The sequence below is a fragment of the Tyto alba genome, unplaced genomic scaffold (genome assembly GCF_018691265.1).
Source record: "Tyto alba isolate M040663 unplaced genomic scaffold, T.alba_DEE_v4.0 Super-Scaffold_2, whole genome shotgun sequence".
NCBI classification, from domain to species: Eukaryota; Metazoa; Chordata; class Aves; order Strigiformes; family Tytonidae; genus Tyto; species Tyto alba.
In genome coordinates this window covers 87,168,100-87,182,027 of record NW_024881282.1, presented here as the reverse complement: position 1 = coordinate 87,182,027, position 13,928 = coordinate 87,168,100, and the positions used below count along the sequence as shown (strand labels likewise).

At 46.8% G+C, this 13,928-nt stretch overlaps 1 protein-coding gene across 4 annotated transcripts in view; it reads left to right on the top strand.

The window, feature by feature from the left end:
- The first annotated feature begins 267 nt into the window (after nucleotides 1–267).
- The window catches only part of PODXL (podocalyxin like), a 47,461-nt gene continuing 33,800 nt past the window's right edge, over nucleotides 268–13,928 (top strand). For all 4 annotated transcript variants that reach the window (XM_032995766.2, XM_032995765.2, XM_032995764.2 and 1 more), the window contains exon 1: nucleotides 268–353. In XM_032995766.2, the coding sequence (XP_032851657.2) occupies nucleotides 314–353 (40 nt within the window). In that variant the 5' untranslated portion in view covers nucleotides 268–313. The remainder of the gene's footprint in view (nucleotides 354–13,928) is intronic.

Here is a 13,928-nt window from a genome sequence, read left to right as displayed (position 1 = left end):
CATCCCTTCTCCCCATCCCTTCTCCCCATCCCTCCTCATCCCTCCCCATCTCCCCCCCCCCCCATCCCTCCCCCCCCATCCATCCTCCGAGCCGGGATGGGGGGGGGGGGGGGGGGGGGGCGGAGGCGGGGGCGGGCCGGGGACGCTCTGCACCTCCCCCGGCGGCGGGAGAAGGCGGAGGGGGGGGGGGGGTGCGGAGCGAGGGGGGGGTCCGGGGCCGGGGCCGGGTCCGGGGGAGGGCAGGCTCTGCCCGCCCGCCCCGCCGGGGATTGAGCGCCGGGAGCCGCGGCGGGGACGGCCGCGCCGAGGCACCATGCGGGCACCGCTGCTGCTGCTCCCGCTGCTGCTGCTCGGTAAGTGCCGCCCCCCCCTCCAGCCTCTTTCCCCCCCCCTTCCACCATCGTCTACCCCGCTTTTTCCCACCGCATTCCTTTAATTTCTTCCCCGTCCAACACCACCCCCCCTTTTTTTTTTTTGTTTTTTTTTTTTTTTTTTGTTTTAGTTTGGCTTGTTTGTTTGTCTTTTAAATCAGTTTGGGCTGAAAGGCGGAAAATAAACTGCGGGGTGGGGGGGTGGGGTGGGGTGGGGGATGATGCTGAGTGCGCACCCGCTTTCTGCATCCAGGCTGGTTAACCCTCTTATTTAAAAACTAAGCACCACCAAACCCTCCACGGCAGCTCAACTTGGGGCGCAAAGAGCCGCAGTGCTTGTTTCTTTATGCGAGCTAAACGCGCCGCTTCTTCCCTCCCTCATCCAGCTTCACAAAGCCCCTGGCCAGGGGTTTGGGCTCTTGGGAGGGCGATGTGCAGCTCCTTGAGGCTCACCCCCCTCTTTTGGGGTCCCATCGAGCGAGGGGAGAGCTTCGGTTCGGTTTGGCACGGCCGGTCTTGGAATGGTCCATCGCGCCAGGTGCTGCGCGTATCGAGCGTGAGCCCTCGCCGTTGGGTTGTGGCGGTGGCCTGGGAAAAGAGAGGGGGGGAAAAAGCTGGTGGGGGACAGCGATTCCCTGATGGAAGTTGATGGTGGAGTCGGAAAAAGGATCAGCTTCTGGAGACCCTTCGCTGTGGGGCAGCCGTGGGGATGGATCGCGCCGGGGAGGTGTGGGAGTGGGAGTGGGAAGAGTGTTTTGGGTCATGGGAGAGTGCTGGGGTCAAGGGTGCTGTGGAAACGGCTGCGGGTGGTGCAGAGGGAGGTCTGGTTCTTTGGCGGGGTGTTTTCATTAGAGAGATGGCCATAAATCTCACCGAAAAGTAGCTGGGAAAGGAAAAGCACTGGTTATTTCAAAAGGGAATGAAGGTAGGGAGGAGTGGGGTATTTCTGCCCTGTATTCAGGGAAGATGAGGGAGGGGGGAAATAAAGCAAGATAAAATAAAACAAGATAAAAATAAAATAAAGTGAATAAACCAAAACAAAACAGGAGAAGGTGAAATCTTGCTCTGGGTCATGTCTCCCAGCAGAGTCTCTGCTGAGCTGAATGTGCTTTTATTCAAGGTAACAAAAGCTGGGGGACACTCCGGAGGTAAAAGCACAAGTGGAGGCAGGGCCCTGGGGGGTTTAACTGTGGGGTGAATTCACAAAAGTCTGGCTGAAATCTCTGCCCGCTTGGGGTTTTTCCTGCTCGTCTTGGAATTTGCAGCACTGGGGCTTGGTGGGCGAGCAGGTGTGAAGCCCCAGCTCTCTCTGATGCCAATGTGGGCTTTAAAAGAGATTTCTCTTCCCATTAAAACTCAAGAAGCCTCAGCCTCATTAATATTGGCATAAAGTAGGAGCTGTTAATGCAATTTTTCTTGTGCTGGCCAGAATTTAGCTGAATTTAGCTGACACTGCCTGCTCAGAAGGTTTTGTTCTGTTTTTCAAAACAAAGTGATAAATATGCTGGGATCGGTACAAAACAGGCATTTAGCAGTAAGATGGTGGGGGAACCTGTTCTATAGCACTTTCAAGTGATCCTATTACTTTTTTCTCAGAAACTATTTTATTAAATCCTTCAAAACAGTGTTTTCTGCCATTCGTTGCTGCTCTTAAGTTTTGAAATAAGCTCCTTAGAGACGCTTTTATGTTGCTCCCTCGTTATTAGCACCAGGATTTTCCTCCTTAGGGGCCAAAATAGGCATCCTTCTTTGCTGGGTGTTCAGGGTCCCAGCAATGCTTAACTCTAGGGCTGCTATCTGCTGCAATCATCTGAATTACTCAAAGCCTAAAATTCATCTTTTTTCCCCCCCCTAAAATGAAAAGAAGTTGGTTTGTAAGTGAAAACATAAGATTTTTGCTATCTTAAAAAAATAGTAATTGGGATGAAGCCTGCATGGTTTGCTCTGTTTAAATTGGATGTGAAATGGGTGGGTGAGCAGGAAGTCGGGATTTTGGAGAGTGGTTTTGGGTGTCATGAGTAAGAAGATGACAACGTTGTGTGTGGGACAGAGCAGAATCGAGCCCAAAGTTGATGAAGTTTTTAAAAGCAGCTATTTGGGTATGGCTGTTTCGGTAGAACTGCTGGCTTCCAGGTTCGTATCATCCCAACCCCCTGATTCTGCAGAGATTCTCCCTTATTTCCCTCCTGTAAATCAGAATAAAACCAGTCTCAGACAAGGCACAGCCTGTGTGTACAAGAGATTCAGAGAACATGATATTGGGCAAATAACATCTTTACATTTCAACCAGCCTGCAAGGGACTCTGAGTTACCCATTACAGCATCTTCACAGGACATTTTACTTTATTTATTCTTTTCCCAAATTATATCTTCTGTCCCACGGAGGGTATGATAGCAAAATTGCATCAGGAAGAGAAAAACAATGCTTTTTATCCTCAGATGATTAAAAAGAGCCACTGCTTAAACCTGTCCTGGGGGCAAAAAAGGCAGGAAAGAGTTTTACTGGAGATCAACCCTTTGCCCAGCTGAAAGCAAACCACGGATTGATGGGTTTTAAATCCTTGTTGCCAAAACACCCCTTTTCAGTCCCAAAGCTGTGCTGGTTCCTAGGTACTGGGAATCATGTTTTTCCAAGACAGGCTGTTCAAGATGTGCATATTTAAAAATCCATTTTATCCACTGAATACTAATCTTGACACAGGCAGGAGCAGGCCACTGGGGCCATGTCTACAGGAGGAGAAAAGAATTGTTAACCAGAGAGTTTTAAAAATCAGTGTTGAAGGAGAGCGTGTCTTCTTATATAGTTGCTGTTGGAGGAACTTTGATAAGATTTTTTTGCAACCTTTTTGCAAGCCATTTTAGCAGTTCAATGCCTTTGATTCCCCAGTGGCAAAGCAGATACAGTAATGATTCTCCGTGGGTCTGTTTAGGAGGCTTAATTAAAGAACTGTTTGTAAAATACTTGAAGATCCTTGGATGAAGGGAGCTGGAACCATTCTATATACTGATATAATTCCGGAGAGTTGCTTGAAAGGCTCATGATGAGGAGACTGGTGATCATTCGTGTTGGCAGTGATGGGAGACCCGCTGGAAATATCTGCTCTCAGCATTTGCAGGCAGGCTGGGGTTGCACTTTGATTATTATTTGCCCTACAAATCATGCATTTCTTCTCCTCATCTGCAGCCTCTAAAAGACCTAAGCCTGCCAGCACGAGCTCCAAGGTGTTTTGGGGCACAGGCTGTGGGGACTGATGGAGGTTAATTATAGCCAGTGAGGATCCCTCAGTCCGTGCAACAGCCCCCATGTTATTCTGGGTGTTATATCACTACACGAGAGCAGAAAGAAGGTGCTGGGGTTTAGGTGCAGGACCATATCCATCCCACCTGCTGGCACCTGCCCTGAATTTTGCTCCATTCTCCAGGATGGTGGAGTGGGTGGCCCCTTTGCTCCATCCCCAAGGACCCACCGCAGCACCCAGAACCCCCTGATGCTCTGTGGAGCCAGGGAGGATGGGGCGAGTGGGGCTTCATCCTTACAGAGTGATGCTCTGGGGAGGTGGGATCCCACCGTAACACCCAGCTGAGCTGCTCTGTGCCGTGGGGAGCTCAAACCCCAAGCCCCAGGTGCTTTCAGCAGCAACATCTCCAGGTGGTCCAAGCAGCAGTAGGACCAAGCACGTAACAAACAACCCACCTGTGGGCATGCAGAAATTCCTCCCTCCCAGCTGCTGAGCTGATGGGGAGTGACACACAGGCAGAAATGTGCAGGTTGTGAGCCTGAGTATCCAACTCGCCTTCAATCTTGCTCCCAGCCTGACAGCACACTTGCCTGACGGACGGCCACCCTCAGCCCTGCCAAGAGCCGAAAGTCTAAGAAAGGGCTTGAACTCTGCAGGAATCCGGGTGACCCGGTTTGGTCCATTCCCCATGTGCAGGCATGTGAAATCTTGCAAACCCTCTGAAGAGTTTTCACATGCTTCTGCCAACTTCCTTGTCAAAAGCCTGTTTACGTGCACAGCTTCTTCCATAACTGGCCAATCTCCACCTAAGGATGTTGTTTCTGAATTCTTGCAATGCCTGCCCTTTCCTTCACAAAGAGCTCCTGACCAAACCTTGCTTTTTTTTTTTTTTTTTTTTTTTTTTTTTTTGCTTTTTTTGCTTTTTTTTTTTTTTTTGATTCTAAATGATACACACAGTCATCTGGCATTTGTTGTTCTCCAGCTACCTGTGCTCATTCACTACAACCCCCAGGGCTTCACCGAATAGTCCACGTTGCAGAGCCGTGCCTTTGGTCTTGGGATTGCCAAACAAATCCACCGTGTCTTTCTCTTGCAGCTTGTGAGACTACCAGGCTTGAGCCTGATTCTGCATGGGGGTCTGGCAGATCCTACTGCATGGTGAGGTTTGGGGATGGACCACCTGCCTCCCCAAAACCCTATCCATGTGCCTGTGGTGCTTAACAAAAAAAAAAAATAAATAAAAAAAAAATCCTTGTTTTTTCCCCCAAAATGCCTGGTGGGATGGTGTCCCACACTCCATTATGATGTGCTTTCTCCTATTGCTTCTGTGTTGTTTGGGAGGGATGGGGACAGTTCACCTGACCTTCATTAGGTTTTAGCAGCTCTAATTGCATATTTTCCCCTTGTAGTGCTGGGCTGAAGCTTCGTGGTATTTTGCTCAGGAGGTCCTTCAGGAATATGTAGATCCACTTGAAATTGGGTGGAGGTAGGAGGGATGTGCTCTGCTCATATCACAGCTCCAGTTTTGAAGTACCTATGGATTGGGACAAGCCTCTATCCAAAAACATGTTACTTTTGAGCTAAACAGCCCTGTCCGAGAAGGTAGACAGAGGTGGGGAGAAAAAGATGAGCTTCCTTGTTATTGTACAAAATTATATGCTGTGATCTAAGAACTGTTTAAAGGACTGGCTGTGCTGCAGTTTCTCTCTCTGTTTTGCATGTGTCTGCTTAGACTATGTGCTGTTTGGTGGAGAGACCATGCGAGGAGTGTTCAGGGATGGGGAGATGCTCTCAGCTGGGGTCTCCGGGGCTGCTGCAGTACAAACAGCATCAACAAAAGCCTGGTGGGCAGGGTTCTGCAGTGCAACAACAGCTCTCCATGGCCAGAAGCAACCTCACGATGCTGCAAGGGGAGAAGTCAGAAGTCACATTTAGAGGGATTTTATTGTGACACCTAGTAAATTTGGAGCTCAACCCCACACTATGATTCAGGAGGAGCTGCTGACTTTGCACTGCTTGTTTCTAGCCCTTTACAATGCGACTACCTGGGGCCATGCTGACATGGTGGTATTTTTCTTCTAGCTAAATCTCCAGGTGATGGGTATCAGTGTCCTCACCTCTTTCCACAGCCAAGGGAGAGGGACAGGTTCCTCTGAGGATGACTTAGCCTGCTTAGAGTTAGCTGCTGGCTTTGAATTACAAATAGTACTAGAAATAGTGTGTGTCTGGGGGAGTCTTAGAAAATGCCTATAATAACGTTACTGCCTTCTGGGAGTGCAAAGCTCTGTGGTGGGTTATTTGGGGTGACCTTCTTGAAGGTTGCATGCACATATTCATTTATTTGAGCCATAGTGTGTCTCAGAGTCATCCTTCAGTACCAAATATTGCTGAAAGCCATTGGGAACTAGCAAATGCCAGGATGCCCCATCGACCCTAAACAGAAAAAACCCACCTCTCTCCTTCAAGAGGTGGAGTGAAGTGGCTTCAGATCCCAGAGACACCAATATCCTCCGCTGATCATTTGCTTACTGGGTCTCAAGTCTTCTCACTGAAGTTTTTCCCATCGCTAAATGTGCCTGCTTTGCAATTCTTTGCCTCTTTGCAGCGCGCGCTGCTCTGCATGTGGCAGGCACCTTTTTCTGTCCCGTAAATAACATACGTCTCACGGCTCGCTTGGCCGCAGGCCAGGAGTGCTCGGCAGATGCCGGTGACAGTTTGGTGGCAAAATATTGCAAGGAGACAGGGAGAATGCAAACGACTTACTAAAATTAACTCAGTGTGGTGCCTCAAGGCCCAGCATAGAGCTGAGGGGGTGACGAAGGGGAAATTTTGGGCAATGGGAATTCAGTGCTGCCGAAGCACCTGGTTTGAGATGTGCATCCACCATAAACCAGCTGCGGGGAGTCAACACGCCAGGGTGAGATTTGGCTTTCAGCATGGCTCGACTTGTGGGTAATGTCCAAGGTCCCACGTCTTGGCATAGTGCTGGGTGGCAGAGGAAGGGGAATGGGCCCCGGTTTGGGCAAAGTGGGATGAGCTGCCTTGGTGAAGAAGGGAAAATTGGGAGTCCTGGTGTTGCCAGATCTTCTGCAGTTGTGGGTAAGTTGCTTTTTGTTCCCACTGAGGGACCCAAAGTAATGCCGTGTAGGTTCAGACACTTAACCAAGGTGTTTGAGGTTGGAACTGACTTGTCCTTGAATCCAGCTGATGTTAATGGAGAGAGAGAGAGGGGGGCATCTTCTGAAGACGTTTCTTGGGATGATTTGGCCCCTGGAGATGCTTGTCTCCATATCTGGTCCCCAACAAGGTCTGATGTTATACCAGAAATATCCAGGATCTGCCCCTGGAATCCGTTATGTTGTATAACAGTATCTGTTTTCTTAAAAACATCCCAAAAATGTGGGTTTCAGGATTTGGAAGAACTTCTTGGTGGTGAGTCAGGAGTACACCCTAAACACTGCAAAATGGAAAGTTACATAAGAACAGACTCTTTGGGTTTAAAAACTAAGTCTCTGTTTGAAGCCAGGTGCAGGACAGATGCCTTAGAAATAGGCAGATGGGATCTGCGTTAAAACCTCTTCTAAAATGGAAAAGGTAATTTTTTTATTTCTGAGTTAGTCCCATTTTAGATGTTGCTCTGAGGTCTGGCTCATATTCTTAGCATCCTTAATAAAAATCGGATTAATCCAGTGGCTTTTTCTCTGTTTTACAAGCTCTGTGTGCAGGGGTCTTTGGTCTTATGCCTCATGGCACATGACACTGGTGAAAGAGAGGAGAAAGGTCATTTTGCAGTGGAAGAATAGAGCCTTAGTTATTAATGGCAAAGGCTGAAATTTTCTCTCTCTGCCTTAATTGATTTTAATAAATTTAACTGGAGGAGGAGGTAGAAATTGGCTTAGAGTTATTAAGCTGTAGTACTTGAAGATATATTAAATCTATTGTAGAGAAATAAGGAGCCAACCTTGTCAGACACTTATTCTAAGTGTCTTCTGCTAGATACAGGCAAAGAGAAAATTCCAGATTTCTAACTTTGACAAAGGGGACTTGAAAGACTCTGCAGAAAGGTTTGGAGAAACTGTGTTTGAGAAAGTCTTTCTTTGAAACCTAATAGCAAAGGCCATTTTTATTTTTTCTCCTGCCTGGAGTCTAAAGGCAGGAGGGTGAGATAAGACATTCCACCACGTACGCAAATGGGAAAAAAATTTGAAAAGTTTAAATGATACTGCTGCAGCCTGCGGAAAATGGATAGCTCTCATGGTGACTATTATATGCTGTTTATCAAGATACTGTATGCCTTGACTATGAGAAAAAGCAGAGTAGATAAAATGATGCACTGTGCCCCCCAGCATGGATCCAGTTATACTAGAATAACAAAAACTAAGCAAGGTCCTGGGCATACAGGTATATATAGTGTATATATAAACACTAAATAAGCAATTAAAGTTGTCCTTGCTGGACATTTCTAATTTATTAAGCAACAGAAGAAACGTTTAAAGCACAGGCCAGGGAAGCAAGTTTTCTACTAGGTACTAGGCCAGCTAATAAGAAGCACCCTCAAACCAAGTTGAAATTACATGACTCCAAAACCAGCATTTTTTCATCCTTCTTCCCACTCTCTAGCTGGTGGTGACTTGATTTGGTTTCAGAGCCTGAACAAATATGATTAATGAACAAATAAAAATTTGTTCCCGTGGGTTTCTCTTGGCAAAGTGAAGAAAGCAACATGCAGTAAATACATGAAATGATCACCTCTTGTTTTATTTTAAATTTTTAATTTTTTTTTCTTCTAGTATCGGTTTAGTTTTCAGATGGACCAGTCCCCTGATCTGGTTTGACACCACGTTATGAAGCGTTTGTGCTCTCCACTGCCTCTTTCAAAGGGCACATGAATTTATACCGAATCAAAGCAGTGCCACGAGCACACCAAAATCGCACGTGGCAATGAAAAGCTGGGCGGCAGCGATGCGTGTGCTGCAAACGGGATGAACCAGCAATTGCTGTGGGGCTCCCGGCAGAGCCTGATCCAGCCGAGGGACAGCTGGGGCAAAACATAAGCAAAATGGGACACGGCATCGCATCAGTTGCAAAGCTGGCAAGCGAAAATCACACCCTTGACCCCGTTTTTCAAGCGTGCGGGAGTTAATCTCAGCCCACCATCACCTCCGCGCTCACCCGAGCCTTGGGGTAATTCCCATGCCAAAAAACCAATGAGTGATGCTGACCTCTTTGGCACAAGTGATAAATTTTCCTGTCCTGAACTGTCATGTGGAATATTATGGAAAAGTAAGTTTTGAGCTTATTACAACACCCTAGTATAGAAAATTATTTAGTTTCCTTAAAATTTTCCCAGACAGCTAAAAAAAGCCCTCAAGACTCCCAGTCTATGCAATTTTGTAGACTTCTAACGTAGTTCCTACCCATGAATAGAACCAATAAATCCCCATTAACTGCGTTCAACAGGAGAACATCCTTTTTTCTCATTAAAGTCTCACAAAGAGTTCAAAACCTCTTTTTATGGCAGGGCGCTTTGATTTAAATTGATGTGGCTTAAATTATGAATTTTAATCATGATTTAAAATACAGAAGAAGAAAGTCTTAATTTGAATTATTTGATTTTAATCATGTTTTTCATTTACAATTCATAGCTATATCCCTTAAGCAGGGCTGAGTCTCCTCAGCTGCTCATTGTAAAACCTGGAGATTTACAGCCCACTCTTGCCTTTCAACTGTGTTTGCTAACCAGGTGGAAACACTATGAACATATTTGTTTAAGCAGTTTTATAGCCAGTCACCGCTCTATTTTGATTTCTAATTTATGCATCTTTTAAGTCTTCCTATGTAATGATGAATAATGCTAATTTTGGGCTTACTGGTGGTAATCACTCTTTATTTGTAGAGGAAATTTCTGTTAAACTGACAGATATAAGACAACATTTAAAATTCCTTTAAGATACATCGAGTAACCAAGGACCTGGTTACCTAGCGCATAAACTTTTCAACGTGCTTTTGAGTTTAATGCTAAGCAATTCATTGAGCAAATCTCAAGTGTCAATCTTTGATGGAGTTAGTGACTGAAATGAATTGTTTTGTGTCCCTCGAGGGTTTTGAATAAACAGGAGTCATTCTCTTAAAATTCACTTTTACTGTTTAAAATGGGAGAGGAAGCAATTTTATTTTTCAGCTGCCAGTTTCCAGTTGTTTTCGCAGCTTAGAATTAACTAGTGATGGAGCAGCTGAATGTGTGTCTCCTTGATCTACAGAGGGAATTTAAATGGCTAGTTGAAGTTTATATGTGTAATTTATGAATATCTGAAGGCAGAAGAAGCCCACGCTTAGTGTCTGGATACCCTGGATATCTGCCCATGGTGTGGGCAGTTAGCAATTAAAAGAAAGAAAATCGGGAATTAATGAGGCTTCCTTTAATTGGCTTCCCAGTTTTTGTCTCCCATCCAAATCCAGTCCCATTTAGTGTTGGAAAAATCCAGGTTTCCCAAGTGCCATGGATGTCCTGGTTGGGTTTAGTCCTGCTGAGGTGTATTTAATATTCTTTTTGGTGGTAGATGTTAAAATTTGGCCTTTCACAAATTAGGAGGGGATTTGGCCTGGATGGACTGTGATCCATGGCTGTGCACGTACAGCTTCCAATGGGTGAAGACCACCTTGGAGCAATCCTTCTTGTGTCCAGGAGAGCAATGTAGCCCAGCACATCCTGGTGGACCTCCATCTATCCACACTGCATGTCTATCATGGGATTCTGGGGAGGATGGGAGTGATAAACTCATTTTTTCTTTCCAAAGTAAAACATTATTAATAGACAACCCTGCAAAGCCTGGTGAAGCCTGGATCCCCTCATCTAGCCTGTCTAGATGCAACTACTTGCTGATCCAACACGAGAGCATTTTCTCCAACAAGCTTGACAAATCAAGCATTGCTGTTTAAGGCAACAATCACAGGGGGGGAAAGGAGGGAAAAAAAAGAAAATATATTGACAGCTGACACGTCCTTGGTGCAGTGTCTTGAGCTCCTCACCGTAGGAGGCCCTTTTCAAAGGATATCTTGCTTAGGCAGGAAGCTGCCATGACGAGATGATTGCAGTTGCCACTCCTGCCATCACTGCTCTGCACGTAGCCGTTACAGCTATTGTGGTATCACCTCCACCGTGCGTACACATCTGCTTCTGCTACAACACATCACTTCAGGCTAATAAAGTTGCCCAGTATGCTGCAGTTAGGCCCAGCTCAAGGTGAAGGAGGCGCTACCATCATTCAGACCCTGGGCCAGATCCTGCAGCCCTCACTCTGTATTTCATTAGGCCAAGTCCCTCTCAGGCTGTTGGGAGGAGCAGCGTTCCATGATGGCCATGCTCCAGAGAAGCTCTGCTTTAGTGAGCAGTTCTCAAAGTCTGGACTATAATTTACTATCTCGCCCCAAATCCTAATTTCTGTGGAGTTTTCCAACCAGGAGAAGGCTGATAGCAGATCAGGTGGTGTTAAGCAATTCCTAAGAGGACAAGGATGGCCAATACAACCACCACTGTGGGCTGCACAACCAAGTACAAAGCCTGCCACCCCTCACTGTCCACATTCCCCATGTTGGTGTTCCTCCAAATCATGGCTTCAGCTGCTGAGGGAGTGATTTAGGACAGCCAAGTTGGGAAAAAAAGCTGTTCTTTTGGCAAAGAAAGTGGCACAAGAAAGGTGGACTGGTGGGAGGGGGGGCAGTGAAAAGTGGGCACATAAGGTTGGGTTGGCAGCAGAAGTAGGGGACTTGATAGTCAAAGTGTACTTTGTCTGGTCATCTGCAAATGCCCTTTATGAAAGGTTAGCAAGGGAAATGCAGAAGTCCAAACTGATGGGTTGATAAAGGAAAAAGATGGTTTTCTGCTTAAAGGAAAAATCCATCTTTTTTGTGCTCCTATTATGAAGTCTGGCCATGGGTAGCTTGCAGCTGTGCATGATAAAATTTTGGGTGTTTTGAAGGGTTTTTCATGGCACAGCCAGCCCCTGAGGGAGCAGGGCTCTCCTTCCCCTGATCACATTAGAAATGGAGATTACAGCATCTCATCAGCACCTCGGATGGAAGCGAAGTGACAGCCCCGCCAGCAGCTCCTGTTCCTGCAGGATCCTCTGCACGCACTCCCCAGCCACTGCAATAGATCCCATCGTTGCAGGACACAACGTGAACAACTGGATAGGCATCAGGATGGGTGCGGAGCCCCACCACAATGCTTACTGGTGAAAAAGTCAGGAAGGAACCATGGAGAGCTGGTGCTTTTTGGATAAGACCCAAAACCGAGCTCTGGCATTATAGTTGCTGAGGCCCCAGTGCATACAACTCTCCATATCTCAGCTATGCTCTCACATAGAAAAATCCCACTAATAGTCCTGATATAAACCTGCAAAAAGCTCCCTGGGGGGGAAAAAAAAAAAAAAAAAAAAAAGTCAGGAAACCACCAAAAGAAGAAGCTGCGTGTGCCTTGCAGATTTGATGAGAAATACTTGGGGGACAGCCATGCCAAAGGAATGCTGGCTATTTTAAGGCTGTATTTGTGTTTGAGCTGGCAGATGAGGGTTGCAGCTCTATGCTTTGTCTTCCATGAGAGCAATTTGCGTGTCTGGCGGGACCGCTCCAACCTGATTAAGAAGGGGCTTGCTCGGGGGGGGGGGGGGGGGGGGGGGGCGGCAGCAGCGGTGCAGGGATGTAAGCTGCTTTCCCTGGGAGCAGGCACCGGGGGCTGCCCCGAGCCAGTGAACACAGCCCAGTTGGCTTTTTAGGGAGAGTTTTCTTATAATCCAGCTCAGAATCAGTTTTGAGGCTGGGGTTTATCTCTGTCTTGGCTGGGAAAATTGGTACCCCGAGGCACTGGAAGAAAGGGGCTGATAATGCGGATGGGTGAGTGGGACCGGCGCTAGGAAAAATCTGTAGGTGAATTGGCTTTGAAGCTGGTTTTTGGAGAGCGCTTTTGGGATTGCCCTTTATTTATTTATTTACTCCCATCCTGAACGCTGACGTTCGTCACAGTGGGGGGACTTGGGGAAGGGAAGGGTAAGAAAAGTGCATCCCACAAGCTGTTTCTGCAAGGATTTTGGCTCAGTCTGAGCAGAGTCACACACCCCATTGAGGGACAGGAGAGAGTAAGGGGTAATAAGATTTTGCCTCTGCCCAATTCTGACAAGAGCGGATGCTTACGGTCTATCTCTGAAGTAGGTAAAAGTATTCCTGCGGCAAGAATTTATTTCACAGAGGCAGAGAAAGACCCTCAGATCTCTCAGCTTCTGCTTTAAGCAACAAGACTGTTCTTTGATGAGATGGACAGATGTGTGTGAGGTGCCTGTGGGCACATTCCAGTATTTCTCCCCACAAGAGGCAGGGAGTGGCTTGTTATAGCAACTTGGTACCATCTGGACCTTGCAGGACTTCCCAAAGTGAAAGAATTACAAGTTGTCCCAGCCTGATCAATCGATGGCTGTTGCCATGAAACTACCAAAAGCAGGGAAAGGAGGAGTCCTCTGCTTGATAATATAGGTTAGGAATAATGCATTTATCTTGTAGTAATAAATGTCAGCTTTTGGATTTGGTTGGACCAGGATTGAGCCAGCTTCCCAGGGGTGAGAATCTGTGTGTGCATACAGCAGCACAGTACCAAATGTAACTCATCTCCATTGCAGGTACATTCGATCCTCCATGCATCTGGACTGTTTGCAAAATGGGGATTTGCTCCACTTCTTGCTTTTCTCCAACAGTGTTCTGTTCCCGTTTGGGAGAGCTGGTTCAAAACCTGCAGCAGCAAACGACTTGGCCATCTGCTGCATCCATAGTCTCAAAGTGCAATGCCTGGCTTCCAGCATGTGTGTCCTATTTATTTGGCTGCTGTGCTGTGCAGAAACTTGCTGTGAGGAGCCAGTGCTGTTCTTTTGCATCATTTGAGCATCTCAGCCTCTCATCCATGACACTGTGGCCCACAGAGAGACGTCTGGGTACTGGAGGGAACTGGTGATGGACAAGCAGAGATGCTCATGTGCTAAGCAACCCCAGCTAACAGGGGCCAGGAGCACGCTTGCACTAGAGAGCAGTGCCTGGAGTAGATAGGTTTGCTAGTTATCAATTATTTAAAGCAATAATACAACAATCAATTAACAAGAGTTATCAATAAGCCATTTGCTTTTGATGCCTCGGCTCTTTCTTGACTCCAGTGGTCAGCAGGCTCAGGGCTTGATTTCTGAAAACTGCCCTGACCAGAGTGAAGGAGCATTTTGCCCAGATAATAATATCCAGAAATGTCTGGATGAAATTGGGCTCAGAGTAACAGGAGGATCTT